The sequence below is a fragment of the Dipodomys spectabilis genome, unplaced genomic scaffold, assembly GCF_019054845.1.
Source record: "Dipodomys spectabilis isolate Male_0828 unplaced genomic scaffold, ASM1905484v1 ptg000234l, whole genome shotgun sequence".
In the NCBI taxonomy this organism is placed as follows: domain Eukaryota; kingdom Metazoa; phylum Chordata; class Mammalia; order Rodentia; family Heteromyidae; genus Dipodomys; species Dipodomys spectabilis.
The window spans coordinates 1,063,522-1,084,509 of NW_024870911.1; the positions used below are offsets into that span (position 1 = coordinate 1,063,522).

A 20,988-nucleotide genomic window follows, 5' to 3' on the forward strand; every position below is an offset into this window, starting at 1 on the left:
CAAAAAGTATGCACCAAAACAGCAGTAGTTCTCCATTAACTGCTGAAGCCTTTAAAATCTGGCTTAGTAGGCTTGCCTTGTTTGTTTTGTTGTTGTTTTTTCGGGTTTTTTTTTTTTTTCGTTTTTCTGCTTTAAAATTCTCCTTACTCACTCTTACTTCGGCATGAAGCAAATTCAGCTATGTAATTAAAATGAATGCAATTGCTCAGAAGAGTTGTGAACTAAATGGATCTCATTACCAAGTGTAACATGGTGTAGCAATGACTTCTCCGGAGAGGTATTCCCAGTCTTTCCAGATGCATGGACAGCTTTCAGGAACATAGCACTTCCCTTTGTGCTCTGCCATTCTTCGAAATGAAAAAAGGAAAACATGATTAGTAAAAACTGCCGGTTTTCATTTTTAAAAATAATATCAGTAATCCTGTCACTTTCCACACCATCTTCTACATTTTCATATTTATAATAGCAAAATAAAGTCTCTGATCAGAGGTTTAATAATTTTTCACATCTTTACACAGCGTTCCTTGCAAATCGCACATCAAATAAATTCCAGCAGCATTCTCCCATCACCCTATGCCATGCTATGCACTGAGGTAGATGATGGGGTTGGGAGGGATGGGGGAGAACAATGAAAGGGATGATACTGATCAAGATACCTTGTACTCGTAAACTGACATGTTGAACTGTAAGCCCTTTGTACAAGATGATAAAAATAAAATTGAAAAAAATAAAGAATAAATTCTAGGCAAATGAACAAGTGTGATTGTTTTTACTTTTTTGTTAGTCATGTAGTACAATTTAAAAAAAAAGAAAACAGAAACCCATATTTCTAATAATGTGAGCTATTATGAAGAAAACATTTAGATAGGAAGGAAAATCTCTGCTTTCACTATTAGCTATTGTAAGTGTCTATAAATGTAACAATTTTTGATAGAACAGTAAATTGTGAAATGTTACAGGATATACAGGGCAATCAAAGTTTCTTTTGGTTAAATAGTTAAAATAGTTAAATAGATAAAATTCTTTCTTATTAGGTAAAATAAAGAGAGTTTTCTCCAGATGTGTTATAAATAAAGCAAACATATCTCATTTTTATTAATGCATTATTTTGAATGTTAGTTTCATTTATTATACCATGAAAAAGTACCTAAAGATATTTAGGAATACAAAGATTAAAACATAGAAATTTGTCACAAAATATGAACACTACTATGAAATTAAATTCAGTGTTAGTGAATTAATTTTGAGGTGTTATCAAAATACTTAAATATGAAAATGAATAAGGATATATATTTATATATTACAATATTAACTTTTTTAATGAATAAGTTTATAATTACATGAGCAAGATAATGAATACATTGCTTATCAAGCATTGTTGCCTCCTCCTTTGTTTTTCCCTTACCATCCCTGTCCTCCCCCTCCCCCACCACTCACCCTCCTCTCCTACCCCCAGCCAAAGTTGTAAAGTTTGTTTTTAGATATAACATCTTGTACATCTCATTGCTGCAATGGGTCCACCTGTATCCCTATTAAAACAATTTGTTTTTTCCCTTCCCCTCCACAAATACGGTGAAAACAGGGGTTATACCATGAGGGAGGGACATACAAAGCAACCAAGAAATCATCTTATAAATATGTTAGAAATAATAGCAAGAAAGAAAATCCATTTGAGTCCTTATCTTGGGGTTCATTTTACCTAACATCAACTTATCTGAACGTTTCTGCTTGTCTAAGACATATACTAGTTATTGCAAATAAGGGAAACCATGGGACCTATGTTTCTTTAAATATTCTCAAAATTCTCTTCCTAAATTATCTTTTATAAATAATTTAATTATAGTAAATAAATTTTAGAGTAAATATTATAACTATACTATAAATATGTTTTAAATGTGTAATGTAATAAGACAATATGAAATAAGTATTATAAAATAAGAAAATAATTGAAAATAAGTGAAATAATTGTAATAAAATAATAAAAATAGCTAATAGAATACATAAACTGTGTCACTTTTCTACATTTGTCTTAAAATGCAATAATTTGACATTATGAAAAATAACATAGGTCCAGGGATGTAGCTCAGCAATAAAGCACTTGCTTAGCAAGTATGAACCCTGAGTCTAGAATCTTGAATGTTGCTTTTTTTTTTTTAGTGTTTGACTTTCCCTCTCATATTTCTTCTCCCATGGCACTGTGCTTCCTTATTCAGTGATATGCTTTCCATTGAAATTCCACCTAGGAGAACCATCATATTGATGGCTGAGTAACAGTGAATAAAGGTACTTTGGTATGTAAATGAGGCATTATCTCAATAGATTGCTTTCTGTCAGCTAATAAAGCCTAAGATTATGATTTCTCCTCTCAACTTGTCCAAACTTCTTGTTACTCCTAAGTTTTGCATCTCTGTTCTAGAAATCCATTCTCCTCACTTAAGCCTCAACCATAGTGTTAATCAGCTTCTTGTAACTTAGTAATTTATACAAACTATCATTGGTAGATTATCACAATAAACTAAGGTCTTCCTTAAATGTGTTACTCTGACAGTAAAGACACCAGTAACAAAAAGTAATATTTTTCACTGTTTTCTATGACCCAGAATTGAAACTACCCTAAATGTAGTACTACTTACTTTTAGCATAATGACAATATCTAAGGTATATAAAGTTGTTACTTCATATAAAATTCATATATTAGTGCCTTCTCCTGTATCCTGTATCCACAGTGTTTTAACACTGGGCTCCAAACACTGGAGCACAATCCCTATATATTCTGGTCAAAGTAATAGTTTTAAGTGATTATGTAATGACTGGTTAGATTTTTTTGGTGACTAACAAAAAAAGTAAAAGAGGAAAGCTGTAAATCACTGTACATTAACTACTTTAAGTAGGTTCGATCAGTAGGGTATATCATAAACACTAATCACATACTATATAACCTGAGTGCTACTTCTAGTCAACCATTCAGGAAGCAAATATCATGAAGCCTATTCTTTAAAACTGTCCTTATTCTCCAAATGAGTACTGTTCCTTGCCCTAAGATACTTTATCTAATAAGAAGGACCAATACTTAACACCATTTATATTTGCCTCTTTCCACAATAAAAATATTCCTTATGGGTCCTTCTATGGTATAGAAACTGTTGGCACTATCAGGATCCATGGAAGCATGTGATACTAGGATATTGTCCCCCAAAAGAGCCAGTTACAGTCAGATGGAAGACAGGGTAAATTTACATCACCTCAAGTAACTTTATTTCTGTAAAAAAAAAAAACAGTTAAAATAACTTTATTTATTTCTGTTTTAAATAATTCCAAGTCAGTCAGAGGCCTCTAAAGCAAGGCTCACTATATTTCCGTACAATCAGAAAGGTAGTGAAATTTAACAACATTTAATCAGTACGTAAAAAGTCATTGTGAAACTAAAAGTAAAAGGTGATCTAGATTGGAGCGGGTGGAGGCAGAGAATAGCATCACATACTTTAGGAAACAAAACAGAGAGAGAAAGAAAAAAAAGAGACACTTACCCTGCTGCACAAACACAGCCACTTATACAAGGTGAGGATGGGGCACAAGTGAAGTTCATGGCCAGGTTTGCACATGTAGTCTCACAATTTATGCCACCAGCTGGCAACGCAGGGTCAGGAAACCTGCAGTCAAAGTATTCCTTTCCTTCTGGACAGGCATGAACTTCAGAGATAAAGCACAGATGAAATGTCCTTACCTTCAGATACATTCAAAGCACAAATAATCATATGGACATATATCTGTCATCAAAACAAAATTTACCATAGAGAATTTCATCCATTATGATCAGACAATGCTGTTGTTAGTATGTGGCTTTTAAGATATGAGCAAGCACACTTTCCCTAGTTAGGTTTTTTTAGTTACCAATGCTTCGGGAACCTATTTTGAATTTGAAAACCTTATCAGCCTCTCTAAGGAAATAACTAAAGACGTGAACAAGTGGCATATGTATGATTATTTGTGCTTTGAATGAATGTGAAGGTAAGGACATTTCATCTGTGCTTTATCTCTGAAGTTCATGCCTGTCCAGAAGGAAAGGAATACTTTGACTGCAGTCTATCTGGGCTTCTCTTCTTTCTCGGCAAATCACTTGAAGCATAAAGGAAGAGCAAATGCTCTATAGGTATTAAATGAGCATGATTCTGGAACAAAACCTGTCAAGAAGACTGACATAACCTGAGTCTTCAAAAAGTAAATCAAGGGCATCGAATGCAAAACTCACTTATAATAATATATACATGGCCATCCAAATAAATTAGCAAAGCAAACTTTTATCAGCCTAACTTTTCCCTACCCACAAGAATGAAAGCAAGGTCACTCATTGGCAAAGAATTCCACTATAGTCACTGAGAATTTGAGGTTCTAGCTGTACATTAATAATATAAGGTCCCCTGACACAAAATATTCGTGAAAGGTATTTCATGATAAAATGATATTCTAAGGAAAGATAACAATAGAGATCTTCTTTATGCCATTTTTAATTGACTAGTCCCAGAGCCTTGCTATTCCTAATGTAGCCCAGAAACCCACATCACTAACACAACCTTGGTCATTGATAGAAATGCTCCAGACCGATTGAGTGATCTTGGGTGATTGTACACACAGTAAAATCTAAAAGGTACTAATTGACAGTATATTTTTCTCAATTTGTGATCCACAACTCATGAACTCATGTCCCACAGGACACAAGAGACGGTCCTTTCATAGGCAGCATCCCTGAGCTAATCAGCTCGGTTCCTAAGCAGTCGTATATGCTCACATCAGAGTATTATACAAATATTCTAATTCTCAGTATAAGAAAAAGGGTAAAGAACACTATGTTAAGAAACATTCCAAAGCTTATATCCATGCACTTTGGCAAGGAGGATTGTGTTAAGATGGATGACAGAACAGTGGAAGAATACTAGAGCTCTATTCTCCATAAGGAAAATGAACTCACCAGCAGAGGGCGTGGCTGGCTCATCACATTTCACAGTTCCATTTGAACACTGGCTGGAAGAAAAGAAAACTTATGAACCTAAGCCTTCAATTTTTCTGTGTTTCAACAACAGTCTAATATGAAATTTATATATGTGTGTGTTATAATGCTTATCCTTTTCTCATGAATGCTTTTTAGAAATGTTATCACCTTAGATCTAATTTGAAGGCAGTGATTTCAGTTTCACTTATTTTTGTCAAATACATATGGGCATTGTAAGAGGTGTTAGGACACAAACACCAGAACTCAGATTTGTTTGCCCAAGTATTTATAGTCTACTGGGAGAGTAATACACACAATAATTTATGCAGTGTGGCATATACAACCCAGTATTATATTCAAAATCTGATGCCAACTGAATCAGTACTATCAGAGGTAGAAAACCTTTAAAAATTTGAACAATAGAAGTGGCCGTGATTGGTATAAAGTAGGATGACTATAACAGTCAATGAAACAAATAAATGAGGAAGAAGCAAAGAAGTGTTCTATGGAAAAATGTGCCAGGAGATGAAGATGGTCAAAGAGGCAGGGTCCAGGTCCTACTGAGGTACTAAGCAACACTGAAGACAGAAAGGTCAGCAGGTTGGTTTGGATTTTAGGAAAGCCATCCCAACAACAGAACTGATGATATCATAGATTCATATTCTTCCTTTCAATCAGGATTGTAAGCTAAAAGTTTTTGTATCAGACAAAAAAACACATTACAAGAGAAGTAACTTGAAGATGATAGTATGACATGGAACAGCATGCCCATGCTCAATAATTACTTGAAGAACTTTCCTGAAGGGAAATTTTTTCCTTCAGGTTTGCAGCAGATCATGTGTTCCAGATTTGAGCCAAGATGAAGAGACTAACTAATATATAAGGAGCTGCATCACATGGGAAATATGTATAAGCGTCCATTAACAGGAGAATGACAATTGGAGATATAGTTAACTCACACTACAAATGACATAGAGTAGTTGAGATAGACAGATCTCAGACCATACATCCAGGTCTTCAATGTAACAGTTCTTTACAGAAAGAGTCAATTTGAAAGAAATACAAGTGAGGTCAATGCTAATCGAATTTTTATTTTTCAAATTGAATAGGGGTTGAGGTTGTTCTTGCTAATTTGTCATGAATTTGTCAATTACATTGAACCCAACATTTTAGCAGAATGGAAATAGCAGAATGGATCTGGTTTGTTCCTAATAAAATTCATGTTGAGGTGTGGTCTCTAATGTAGTAGTGCTAAAAAGTGGAACCTTAAAGAGATGAAGTCAAGCAGAAGGTAACTAGGTTTTCCATGCTTTGCCTTTAAAGGGATTACTGATTTTATCATCAGAGTGAGGTTGTTGGTTTTACTTTCCAAGTGAGATTGTTTATTGATTTTCTTGGTTCTCTTTTCCATCTCCCCTCTCCCTCTCTAACACACACACACACACACACACACACACACACACACACACACACACACACACTTCCATCATGGGATTATGGGAGTCTGTTTCCCATGAGGACCTCACCAGAAGCTCTTATAAGTGCCATGGCATTGGACCTCTATAACTCTCCATAACTTCAAACTAAATAAGCTATGTAAAGTACTCAACTTTAGATATTTTGCTACACCATCACAAACTACACTAAGACGATTTAGAAACTTACAAGGATGAGAGAATTGATAAAGTAGTGGCATGCAAAGAAAAAGAACAAGTCAACTATGTATAGCAAGTAAAACCAAATAAAATCAAAGATGTTGGGTATCTACTGGCAAGGTTTGTTGAGTAAGAAGGAGGTGTCAAAAATGACTCTCAGACTTCTGATTTGGAAAGCATGCAGCTAGTAGCTACTAAGATCTCTATCTACTAAATAAAGTTATAAAACTGGTTGTCTTTGCATCTTAATCAGGAGGGGATAAGGTAAATTGAGTATAAATTATATTCCACTGTCAATACAAATGGAGTAGCAGAATAAGATCCACAATACAGCAAGCACTTCAGAGCCTGGGTGCCTGGGAATCCGTTGCAGCTTTATTATCAAATTGGTTGGCTACTTGCCTCATTTTCCTTGCTTACAATTGGAACAAAGTAATAATGTCAACCTATTAGATTGATAGGTATGTTTTAATAATTATAGAACACTCAAAATGGTGCCAGGACTATAGAAAGTGAACAATAATAGCTAGATGTCATTGTGTTCACCGCTAATATCTTTTTATCTTGTTATCTGGGGACATCTATGACACAACTAAAACAAAGTTAGGAACTGATGGAGATAAAAGTGTGCTGCTGCATAGACATGCCTGCATTTTTTTTAACAGGCAGGTTAGGACTAGAATGACAGTTTTCACACACTGGGGAGAAGACACATTGATTAAATGTGTGACAATGTTCAAATCTGTTTTGGAATTTAGTTGTTTGTATTCAGAGCCAGACCATGAACCATTCATCCAACAGCCCTCAGTAATATACATAATATTTGAACACCCATCTCTCTCCTACTTTCTATCAAAGAAAAAATGAGCTAAAGGGCTTTGTCATTTCTGCGTGGCACTTAAATTCAGAATTCTTTTCTTCAGTGAGGAATGCAAGACTCAGGCATTCCACATCCCACATTCTAACGTAAACATACATTTAATGTGTTCCTCGAAACCTACCATAAGCCTGAAGGTGTTGGGATGAGCTCCCCAGGTTGGTAGATGCTGCCCCTGTAGTGACACCGGCAGTGATATCTACAAGGAGATAGGAAAAAAAGAGGGATGGAAGGTAAATTCTTACGAGAGCCACTGAAATCCAGGCAAAGCCCATGCTCTGTATTGGTCAGTGTGAGGCATGCTCTAAAGTTGTCACTGTTCTCTGAGACTCCAGGCGATCCCCTAATGCAAATGGCAGGAACCAAGTGGATGCAAATTTTGTGTGCTTTAGATTTTGTTTTCTAAAACAGATTCCACGAACTGTGTTAGTTTACTCACCAGAGAAAGTCATCCTTTCGCCCTATGTGTAAGGAGTGTCCACTCTATGTGATAAGGGGGAAATGTCTGAATGTTGATACACATCACAATCCTGCTAACACATACCACAGGACAGGGAGCCACGCGCCGCCTAGTTATCCATACAAATAAGGTGGGGGAACAAGTAGGAATAAACTTCCGAATTAACTATTATCTGAATATACACATTACAGAGGCAACAACAAAACAAACAGGGAAAGCATTAAGAAGTACTAAAGACGGGGCTGGGAAGGTGGCTCATTGGTAGAGTGCTTGCCATGCATGCATGAGGCCCTGGGTTTGATTCCTCAGCACTACATAAGCAGAAAAAGCCAGAAGTGGCATTGTGGCTCAAGTGGTAGAGCTGCTAGCCTTGAATTGAAGAGCTGAGAGACAGTGCCCAACCCCGGAGTTCAGGTCCCACAACCGACCAAAAACAAAGAAGAATAAGAATAAGAAGGAGGAGGAGAAGGAGGAGGAGGAGGAGGAAGAGGGGGAGGAGGAGGAGGGGGAGGAAGAAGAAGAAGAAGAAGAAGAAGAAGAAGAAGAAGAAGAAGAAGAAGAAGAAGAAGAAGAAGAAGAAGAAGAAGAAGAAGAAGAAGAAAGAAGAAGAAGAAGAAGAAGAAGAAGAAGAAGAAGAAGAAGAAGAAGAAGAAGAAGAAGGAAGAAGAAGAAGAAGAAGAAGAAGAAGAAGAAGAAGAAGAAGAAGAAGAAGAAGAAGAAGAAGAAGAAGAAGAAGAAGAAGAAGAAGAAGAAGAAGAAGAAGAAGAAGAAGAAGAAGAAGAAGAAGAAGAAGAGGAGGAGAAGAAGACGAGAAGGAAGGAGGAGGAGGAAGAGAAGAAGAAGAAGAAGAGGAGGAGGAGGAGAAGAAGACGAGAAGGAAGGAGGAGGAGGAAGAGAAGAAGAAGAAGAAGAAGAGGAGGAGGAGGAGAAGAAGACGAGAAGGAAGGAGGAGGAGGAAGAGAAGAAGAAGAAGAAGAAGAAGCTTACATTGGCACACAGAAGTTCAGAGTGTCTTCATAGAATTTTCCTTCAGGACAGTTGCAGCCTTCAGCACAGTCATCATTGCACTGCTCCAGGGAGGAGAGAGAGGTGCAGGACCGGTGGCAAAATGAGGAACATTGGTGGTACAGCATGCCCTGCTGGCACACCACAGCTGAGGACAAGGGATGGTCAGTGAGACAGACTTGTACATATCACAGAACCATTTCCTGCTTACTTAGAGGCCCAGGGTAATCATGAAACAAAAGCTACCTTGCACCACTAAACAAGAGACCATAAAAATTCTTTAAAATACAATGAAGAGATAAAGAAATTAAATGATTTCTTGGTCTCCATAGAAGTATAATAGAAGAATAAAATCTCCATTTTGGTATATTTAAGTGTAACATTCCATAATGTTTGAAACGCAATGGTTTTTTTAATATGGGAGGTCTTTCATATATCTTTATAAACACCCTCTCCTTACTATCTATAATTCATCTATATACCATCATTGTAACCTTTCTAACATTATTTAAACCTAAGTAAACTTTGTCTCATACAAGTAAGAGAAAATTTGACTTTACCCATATTTATAGGTTTTACTGTTTTTCCTTTTTAATCACTTCTATACTTTTTCTAAATGCTTCTCTTTATATAGAACTGACTGATTGTAATGGACAAGCTAAATTAACCTAAAAATACACTTATACAAACATTTAAGAGAATGCTAGATAAAACATATATATTGTAAAACACACACACACACACACACACACACACACACACAGAGAAACAGTCAGATGCCAGAAATGATGAAGGACAAAATCGAGAACTTTGAATGGAGGAGTGGGGGATCAATTTCATTAGTATGAGCCTTATATTTAATTCATGTAAAAATGAAAAACCAAAGTTGGTCCCTTACACATGAGACGGTTGGTAAGCCCTTAAATTATACACTCAAAAAAGCAACTTTTGCTAGGCATTTCTGGCTTATACTTGTAATCCTAGCTACTCAAAAGGTAGATTGGAAAGACTTCACTTTGAAGACAGCCTAGACAAAAGCTCATAAGACTCCTTCTCAACCAATAGCTAGGCATAATGGAGCACATTTTTCATCCCATCTACACAAGAGGATCACATTAGGAGAAAATTGTAGTTACAGGTCAGCCTAGGCAGAAACTTTTGAGAGAACCTACATCTGTTTTAAAAAGCTGGGTATAGTAATGTGCACTTGGCTATGGTAGGAGCTATGGTAGGAGGATCACAGTCCAGACTGGACTTGTGAAAAACCAAGACCCTTTCTCGAAAAGAAAAAATAAACAGGAAAACCTGGGTGACAATGATTCATGCCTGTAATCCTAGCTATTGAAGCTCCTCAGTTGAATGGAAGTATTAAACAAGGGGTAAGAAATATTTCCGAACATTAAAATCATACACTTTGTCACAACTACTCATCTGTCCCTTTGTAGCACAAAAGTAGCCATAGACAACATAAAAAAATGAGTTGATTGCTTTCCAGTAAACTTGATTTATAAAAACACATGACAAGCAAAAAGTATTGAGTTCAAACCCCAGTACTGTCAAAAATATATATTTCACTTGATATAATTCACTTGATTGGCCTTCCATTTAAAAAATAAAAGCAGCACTTAAAAACACAACAATCTGTTACCTGATGGTCTTTATCTGACTATCGTACTCACCACAGAATGAAATCTCACTTCGAAAATCAATGGGAACACCACGCTGCCCACAGAGGTAGGCATAGTGAGCAAGAGCATTGCAGAGACAGGAGCTTCCACACTTGCATGCATCATGGCGACATAGCTGATAGTACAGCCCCGGGCTGACGTAGATGTGGCAAGGAGCAAAGAGCTCCTGATGGATAACATCACAGTGTGCCGCATACCCAACTAACAAATAAGAGATCCCATTAAGCTATCACACACTAGTCCAGATCTTACCCTAAGGAGCCAAGTTTCAGAACTAGTCAAGCATCTTGCTTTTCTAAAGAGTAATTTATTGTATGTAACTTTAAATAATAGCAAATTCTTCCAGCTTACAAGGTTTTTTTGGTCTTTCTGTTTATGTTTATAGTAATATAATTAACAATACTTAGTCCTTGTGCAGTAGTCATCTAGCTATAAACACACAAAAACACACAAAAGAAAACATATTGTGCCTGAGTAACATGAATAACAGCATAGTTGTGGAAACAGTAAACTCAATCAATGCATTGCATATGGATCATCTTAGAAAACCCACATGAAGCTCTCAGAGGTTTATCTGCAACATATTCATGTAAGAAAAGTAGTTCAAGATCACAGATATGATAGCAACTTAGTGGAATATCCAATTACCCAAGAAGGATTGGGAAACCATTTCATTCCAGTGGAATCTCAGATGGTACTGTAGCAGATGCCACATAGTCCTTGAGTTCAATGTCTGCACAATGCAGAGTGTATAATGTTTCACAGTTATTAGGAACTCAATTATAAATGAAACTATCAATGCAAGAATAACAAATTGAAATTGGGAATTGGAATCCATGAGTATCCTTATATCATTTGGACATAACGTGTGTGATCACACCTTAAAAATTGTTCATTTTTTTTACTATGAGAATGAATATCCTATTTCCTTATAGAAATGAAAAATAAGTTGACATAATAGAGCTTTTAAAAAGATTCAGTCCTGCAGTTCCTTAATATATTGGACTTTGATTGGTTTCCTCATGGATAAAATTGAAACATCTTTTATTATCATTGTTTTGAAAGAATAGATAGGCTGCTGGGCATAAAAGTTATTTTTATTACTAAGGAATTATACTGAATTTATTTATTTGAGTAAATTATATTTATTAGTAAGAAACATGGTAGTTGCAGTATTTTTGCATTGAGTGTATGTAGTACCAATATGAAAATAAACGAAAGATGCAGCAGCATACTGTTGGTATATATACTGCTCACCTCAAACACTCTGGTAAAGTAATCAAACATACCAACTGCACCATTTTTGTGTACCCTAAGAATTTTTATTTTTGTCGGTCATGGGGCTTGAACTCTGGGCCTGGGCACTGTCCCTCAGCTCTTCAACTCAAGGCGAGCGCTCTACCACTTTAGCTACTGCGCCACTTCCAGTCTTCTGGTGGTTTATTGGAGATAGGAGTCTCACAGTCTCTCCTGCCCGGGCTGGCTTTGAACCGCGATCCTCAGATCTCAGCCTCCTGAGTAGCTAGGATTACAGGCGTGAGCCACCAGCACCCGGCTACCCTAAGAATTTTTAAAATAAAATGTTTTTACAGCATTAAGAAAAGCATAACTCAAGGAAGTTCTTATAAAAAAGATTTTGGAACTCTGAATTCAATTCAGTTATTGATTTTTGTCTATTTTCATTTCTTTGGAAATCTTTATAAATTTATCAATTTGAATTTTTAAGTCATATGTTATGGAAAAATGTAAAGGATAGAAGTCTGAAAAATCTACATCACAGAAGATAAAAAATTATGGGGAGGAAAGTGATGGAAAATAAAGCAATATACAAATACATCGAAGATTCTGAAAGAAGAAAGCAGAGGGAAACTGAATTATCAAGTAAACTTGCTTATGCTTTTACATTATTTAAAAATTAAAAATAAAGTTTAATATCAAGGAAGTAAGGAAAAAAACAAGTAAGAGTATTTGAAAGGAGGTAGATTTGTGAAAATTTGGAGATAGGGAAAATGGGAGCAGAACTACAAGCAGTAAGTTACAGAGACCAAAAACTTCTTACGCTTTAGATAGGAAAATAAATAAGTTTCAAAATCTTCAAGTTTTAAAGTCATCCTTAAAAATATTTAAGTATTGAGAGCAAATGTAGTTCCTAGTACAACCAAACTTTAGGTTAATTATTTTAAAAAAGCCTTGTGACAGTCAACAACATTCTCCCACGCAACCCCCACAAAATCTTGAAATTGGATACAGAGGCTCAAGCAATAATAGCAACATACAAGATTAACTACCTAAAAATAGTAAATCTGGAAAAGGAACAAATTAAAATTATGAATATCTAAACAAGTACATAGCCTTTTTCACAAGCTTCTTTTCTTGAAAAAAATTTCAATTTTTTCATGTTCCTTTTTTTTTTCCTCTCAAGACATGTTAAAGGCTAGAAATGTACTAGCCTTCAACCTGGATTTCTGTGGCTTTAGTACATAAAATAGGAAGAGAGCCCCAAAGCTTCCAAAATATTGGCATTTCAGTAGCATTGTCACTGCAAATTAGAACTCCAGGTAATGATCATCTCAAATTGTTGCCTACTTAGTCACACAAAACCATCTTTGGCTTCCTGCTTATAGAGACATAATATGTGTTGTGAGTTTAGAACTTGTCATTGGATGATAATAAACAGAAGAGGAATTTGAGTTACCACACTGTAAAAGTGCAACCAAACTTCCAGGAACTATAACAGCATTGCTGGAATATTTCCAGAAATATCGCTCAATCATTCAAAGTCTCCTCTAAAAGCTCCAAAGTGCTAAACCACATTTTGGGAGGAAGGGGTATCTAACCACCTTAAAATAGGTACATATCACCCAATGTGGAAGAAATAACTGCATTGTCAAAGATTATAGAACTTATAAATTTTATAGACCACGATAGACAATTTGCCCCATGAAAGTTAGAATGTGTGTATGACTTTAACTAAGCATCACTATCCCACAAGGCTGTGAAATGTGTGAAATTATGTAATCACTTAATCACAATAAAGAATTTGCAAAAACATAGGTACATAACTAAACACTTTAAATAGGTAAAATGAAGTCAAAAAAAAAGTTATCATCATCTGTTCTTTCAAATAGTTTCTATTGCACTAAAAAGGGCAAAACATTAAGCAACAGTATGCAAGAAATGGTACTGATTTGTCATAATTTATGAATCACTATATAATTTTACAAAATTATAGTCAAACATAGAACATTACTTCTAACTTTACATGCCAAATGGAACTTACTGTTTTGTTGGTTAATATTACAGGGGTCCACCACTGGAACATGTACGGGTGCAAAACATGTGGAGGAAACTCTCCACGCATTGGCGTGCAGTTGCGGAGTGCCTTCTATCATGCCTGATGGAGAACTAGAAAGCAAAGAGAAAGTTCTTCCTAGTCTCTCTTGTTCACTTTATTAATTCGTACTCTTTAAATATTTAAATAATGAGGGGCTAGGAAGGTGGCTCAGTGGTAGAGTGCTTGCCTTGTATGCATGAGGCCCTGGGTTTGATTCCTCAGCATCGCATAAGCAGAAAAAGCCAGAAGTTGGCACTGTGGCTCAAGTGGTAAGTGTGCTAGCCTTGAGCTGAAAAGCTGAAAGACGGTGCTCAGGCCCACAGTTCAGGCCCCATGACCAACAACAACAACAAAAAATTTCAATAATGTGCCAAGATATCTCACAGCTTGAATTTTTGCCAGTTTTTTTTTAATCTAAAGGAATTTGTTTCCTTTTATTAAAACTTTACAGGGTAAAGACCTAGAGGATTTTATTCTGTCTTCATCTCCACCTTATGAGGAAAACATTCTGTATTAAATATCCTCAGACTTATAAAAGGCAAAGCTACACTCACCCAGTTCTTGGTGAATTAACCAAACACCACTTAAGTGACCGCAAGGTGTTTGGGATAGGTGGCACTTGGAGACATAGGTACACATGGTACAAATCTCTCCTTGCTGAAAACAAATGTTCTAAATAACAATCTTACTGACACAGCATATCAAGTTCCATGATGAAGGTTAAAATAGTGAGCAAACAAGCCAAAGAAAATTGAGGGGAAGTGGTAAAACGTTGCTCTTCTTCCAAATTTGCTAACATCTTCACTTTCTTTAGCAAATAAAAATGAAAAAGAAACAGTTACCTCTTCAAAGTCAGACTTGGAGACCACAGTAACAACTAGAGGCTAAAATATACCATTCTACCTCCATCAGCCATCAAGTTGTATTAATTCAAGAGCCAACATTTGCTCAATGACATTCCCTATTAGACACTGTGCCAGACTGTCACAACAACTTAAATATATCAAACTAAGTCTTTCACAAGATTTTGAACATACCACTAGGCCCACTATGTTAATTGCTACAATATGGATGAATGCAGTGTCAGCTTTACATCAGATACTCTCATAATCATCTAGCATAGTCATCCTGAACTCTGAGTTACCACAACCACTGAGAGAAGAGAGATGTGGAGCTATAGAAGACAAGGTACTATGATTTCTTTTTTAATAAGTTTTTTTATTGTGAAAATACCATACAGAGGGGTTACAATTACATGAGCAAGGTAATGAGTACAGTTCTTATCAAGCATTGTTGCCTCCTCCTTTGTTTTTGCCTTACCATCCCTGCCCTCCCATCTCCACAACTACACTCCCCGCCCCCCCAGCCCATGCCCGCCAAAGTTGTAAAGTTCGTTTTTCAACATAGCATTTTGTACATCTCACTGTTGCAAAGGGTCAACTTGTATCCCTATTTAAACAATTTTTTTCCCTTCCCCTCCCCAAATTATCCCAACATCAAATACAGTGAAAACAGTGGTTATACCATGGGGGGAGGGACATACAAAGCAACAAAACAATCACCCTATAAATATGTTAGAAACAATAGCAAGAATGAAAAAAAACTTGTGTCCTTATCTTGGGGTTCATTTCATCTAACATCATCTTATCTGACTTTTCTGCTTGTCTTAGACATATACTAGTTATTGCAAATAAGGGAAACCATGGGACCTATGTTTCTTTGGGCCTGTACTATGATTTCTGGAGGCAATGTAGGGCTTTGAGGGATGTGTGCCTAGGTGGGCTTGAAGGTATGGGAGTTGGTGTCAATTGTCCTGTTGAGGTCATTTTTGTTTTTGTTTTGTTTGTCTTCCTCTACAAAAAACAGAAGGTAGAACTTTGTAACAGTTCTGTGCCTACTTAATACCTCTTTTTAGTGTTGATCAATTTACAAATATATCAGAAGATCAAAGTATCCTTAACGATTAAAAGTATACTTTCTCATTTCCTTTTTTAAAAAAAGTCAATGTAGTATGTGTATTTGTCATCCTCCTCCCTTTCCTTTCTTTTCATACTTCTCAACATCTAGAACTGTAAAGAATTCCAATAAGCTTATTATAATATTTTCATTTTGTTCACATGAAGGCATGGAGGCACACACACACACAAACACACACACACACACACAATTGCATGCCTTGCACGAGCTTTCTTCTCATTCTTTCTCCTGCCTTCCCCTTTCTCCTCTCTTAGGGACAATAAAATAGGTTGGGGTGGTTAGTGTAGTCAGGGCTCCTAGGTGGAAATGACCCAGAACCTGGCTCCATTATCTTATCAGTGTACTTAAAATGATACTGTATTTTTTTAAAGAGCCAAAATATAGAGCCATTCACTATTGCAGTGCATTTTATAAAACAATCTTTCAGCTGGCCAAATAAACAAGTCTGTCATATTTGACTTGCTATAACAAAGCAGGCAAGTTAATTTTTCAGTTAATATTTTCCATTATGCTATGTTTACAGATTGGCATTAGCTTTTCTGAAGTAAAGAATTTTAAGTACTTAAGTTGGAAAGTTAAACCATGTTCAGAAGTTATCTCTGATTGAAATATCACCCTGCACTCTTATCGTGCTTTAGTGTTTATGCATGAAGGAGACTAGCCAACAGATCAGCCATCTGCTAAACACTGACAAAGAAGGCAGAGAAAGGCTCGGATGTTTTCTGAACATGTTAGCCAAGCCTATAAAATACAGTGTCTGTTTCTCAAAAGTGAGAAATGTATCACTGCCTGACCTATGATACATAAACCCAAAAATGTACCAAAAAAGCAAATTAATCACATATTTTTAACATTGGAACTCCAGTTTTCTAAGTCTATCCTAATTATTTTCTTGATAATATTAAAATTTCTACTCAATTCAACTCTACACTGAATATAAGATACCTGTGATGACAAGGACCAATGATACGATCCTGCTACTTACATTCTCTATGTAAATGATCATTTTTGTGGATAACATAGGTAGAATTAATTTGAGTGGGACATAAACTAGAAGCAAAGATGTCTGCACTGACATTAATCAAGAGTTCACAAGAAAGACTAGAAGAGTGAAATAACCCTTAACAAAAAGAATACATATAAAAGTGTGTTTATATAAAATATATCATGGTTTTTGGAGAATATCTTCTCTGTGAAATATTCCCTGGTTTCCTATCCCAAAATAACGATCTCTAAATTCCCACTACACATTTAGCTATGAGCACAAAGCTCAACATGTAAGATTTTGAAATTGTCTTGGTATTTTATGCATATTATTGGTTGACACCTCAGTAACCACTAAATATTTGTACTTTTATTAAGTAACTATGTATATATTTTATATAAAATTAAATATATTGTGTATACTTCTGGAGTATACAACATAATGTTTTGATGGCATATTATAAAATGGCTAAATCAGCTAATGAACATAACCATCACCTCATATTCTTATCATTTTTGTGTGAGAACACTTACTATCAGCTGTCTTAGAAAGTTTCAGATGTCTAATAAATCAGCTTTAAGCACCAGATCTCTATCCATCATGTCTAACTAAAAGCAACTCTTTGAGTAGTATTTCTCATCAACCTACTCTAACCTTCAGCTAGTAACAATCACTGGAGTTTTACTTTTTTAGATGCCTCATATTTCCTTTTTTCAAATATTTCTATTATCTTTAAGTAGTTATACAAAGAAGGTGCCATTCACCAAAGCAGTTTATGAATATAGTATATCTTGATATATGTCACCCCTTTCAACATTCTCACTCACTCTCCAAACCCACCTTTTCATGTACTCATCTTAACTTGATATATTTAATTTTTTTGCCATTCATCAAAGCATTTTCTGTATACAGTGTATCTTCATCTGTGACATCATTTCAACATTTCACCCCCCTTCAACCCTACTTCATCCTTCTCTTGTCCCTTTGGCCCCATCTTCCCCCTTTCAAGTACTCATTTCCTGTTACTTATTTTGTTTTAGTCTTTTTAAAGAATTATACTATTTGTACTCTCCATAGAGTCTATTACACTTCAGTTAACCTGTTTGTAGCCCCTTGCTTACCATACAGTGTGTTGACCTGTAGATTTATAGGCACATTCTAGCTACCACAAATGAGGGCAACCATGCAACCTAAATTTATCTGGGTTTGGTTTACTTCACTTAATGTAATTTTTTCCAAGTCTTTCCATTTCCTTATGAATGATGCAATAGTATTCTTTCTGATGGATAAGTAGAATTCCATTATGTATATATAAAACATTTTCTTGATATGTTTGTCCATGGAGGGACATCTGGACTGACTCCATATCTTGGCTACATAAAATGAAATGGTTGTGCTGGCAGCTTTAGTGTGGTGTTGCTTGTGCTCTATTCCAAGAGTGGACTTTCTGGGTCATAGGTTAGCTCTGGGTTTAGTTTTTTGAGGAATGTCCATACTGCTTTCCAAAATGGTTGAATAGCTTAAATTCCCACTAACAGTGTAATAGAGTTCCCTTTTAGACCCATCCATGCCAGAATTTGTTATTGTTAGTTTTCTTAATATTGGCCATTCTAAATGGTGTTTGTTTGTTTTGTTTTGTTATTTTTATTTTTGTGGATCATGGGGCCCAAATTGGGCCTGGGAGCCACCACTCAGCGCTTCAGCTCAAGGCAAGTGCACCACCACTCGAGGCACAGTGCTACTTCTGGCTTTTTCTGTTTATGTGGTGCTGAGGAATTGATCCAGGGTCTCATGCATGCAGGGCAAGCACTCTTCCACTGAGCCACCTTCCCAGCCCCTAAAGGTATTGTTTTGATTTGCGTTTTCTTTATAGCCAGTAATAATGAACATTTTTCATGGGTCTTTGGGCCACTTCTACTTCTTCTGAGAAGTCTCTCATTAAGTCGCTAGCCCATTATTAACTGAGTTGTTGTTTCTTTGAGGATTTATTGTGGAGGGGGAGGGAAGGGCGGGGGAAGAGAGTAATTCTTGGAGTTCTAAGAATACTTTGGATATTAGACCCTTATCTGATGTATAGCTGGTGAAAATATTCTCCCATTCTGTGGGCTTTCTATTTAGCTTGTTAGCTATATCCTTTGCCATGAAGAGACTTTTAAGCTTGTTACAACCCCATTTGTCCAGTCTTTCTTTGATATGTTGTGACTCTAGACCTTTATTTAGAAAGTTTTGACCAGTGCTTAGAGCCCTAGTATTTCCCCTACCCCTTGATGTAATATTTTCATGGTTTCTAGCCTTACATTGAGGTTTTATCCATTTTGAATTTATTCTGGTGTAAGATGATATATAAGAATCTAGTTTAAAGGCCAAGGCAGCCCCTTTAGTCATAGCCTAAATAAATAAATAAAAATACCTAAGAATTAACCAAAGATGGGAAGGACCTCTAATGTAAAAACTTTTAGAAAATTGAGAAAGAAAATTTGAAGACTTAAGGAAATGCAAAATCCTTCTTCATGTACAAGTCGTTCTGTCGAAAACTGAACTTTACAACTTTGGTTGGGGGGAGGGGGGAGGGTCGGGTAGGTGGGTAAGGGAGAATGGGAAGGGATGGGAAGGGGAAACAAAGGAGGAGGCAACAATGCTTGATAACAAATGTACTCATTATCTTGCCCATGTAATTGTAACCCCTCTGTATGGTATTTTCACAATTAAAACAAAAAGCGAAACCTTCTTCCATGCTCCTAGACTGGAAGAATTAACATCATGAAAAGTGGCAATACTGCCCAAAGCAATTTACAAATTCAGTGCAATACCCATCAAACTCCCAACATCATTCTTCAATGAAGTAGAGAGAGAGCAATCCAAAAATTTATATGCAATAACAAAAGACCCCAAAAGCAATCCTTAGCAGGAAGAACAGTGTTGTTGGAGGAATAACTACCAAACTTCAAATTCTATTCAAAGCCTCATATTATTAAAATGTTTGGATTATCCTTTATCTGCAACACCAATGCCTTTCAAAACAGCAAAATCATTTTACTTAAGTTACTACCACTGTGCTTTCAGCAAAATAAATTTAATCCATTAATGTATTTACAATGCAGTATGTGATTCTTTTGTTTCTTTTGTATGTTCTTCCTCCACAGTATAACCCCTGTTCTCACTGTATTTGATGCTGGTGTTCTGCACCTTGTATATACATTTTTGTAATTTGGGGAGGGGAAGGAATATTGGGGAATGCTTAAATGGGGATGCAGGCAGACCCATTGTGACGACGAGATGTACAGGACACTATGTTGAAAACGAACTTTACAATATCAGGGTGGGGGGGTTGGAGGAGTTGGGGAGGAGAGGAGGGAAGGGATGGTAGGGGGGGATAACAAAGAAGGAGGTAACAATGCTCGCTATGAAATGTACTCATTACCCTACTCATGTAACTGTAACCCCTTGTTGATACAAGGGACACAGATGTATTTTGCTGATTTTTCTTCCAGTGACAAACCACCTTTCTCAAAATCCAATTTTAACTAATGCCAAAATGCCTAACTTACTGCCACTAACACCAAACATTTCATTTTGGGGAGGGGGGTGGGTCCGGTCGTGGGGCCTGAAAACTTTGGGCCTGGGTGCTGTCCCTCAGCTCTTCAGCTCAAGGCCAGCGCTCTAGCTCTATCACTTGAGCCACAGTGCCACTTCTGGCTTTTTTCTTTTTGCTTATGTGGTACTGAGGAATCAAACCCAGGGCCTCAGGCATGCAAGGCAAGCGCTCTACCACTGAGCCATCTTCCCAGCACATTTCATTTTTTTTAAGGCTGAAAGTTTTTGAAAATAAAATGCTGTTGAATTTGATAGGTAGCAGAGGACGGAATGGCAACAATTAACTGACATTCTAATTGAGTCAGACTGTCTAAATTCAAAGCTTGCTCCATTGTGAGCTACAGGGCCTTGAATGATTTACTTACCAAATGAAGGTTTCCTTCCATATCTGTAAATCAAAGACACTAATCAGGGAATTACTATACA

General features: G+C 36.3%; 1 protein-coding gene across 1 annotated transcript in view; it reads right to left on the minus strand.

The window, feature by feature from the left end:
- The window catches only part of Otogl (otogelin like), a 142,624-nt gene that overhangs the window by 87,064 nt on the left and 34,572 nt on the right, over nt 1-20,988 (minus strand). Inside the window, exons 18-24 of the mRNA XM_042698990.1 lie at nt 13,953-14,077; nt 10,664-10,873; nt 8,967-9,132; nt 7,644-7,718; nt 4,967-5,019; nt 3,528-3,690; nt 240-347 (exon numbers count right to left, since the gene is read on the minus strand). Of these exons, the coding sequence (XP_042554924.1) occupies nt 240-347; nt 3,528-3,690; nt 4,967-5,019; nt 7,644-7,718; nt 8,967-9,132; nt 10,664-10,873; nt 13,953-14,077 (900 nt within the window). The remainder of the gene's footprint in view (nt 1-239; nt 348-3,527; nt 3,691-4,966; nt 5,020-7,643; nt 7,719-8,966; nt 9,133-10,663; nt 10,874-13,952; nt 14,078-20,988) is intronic.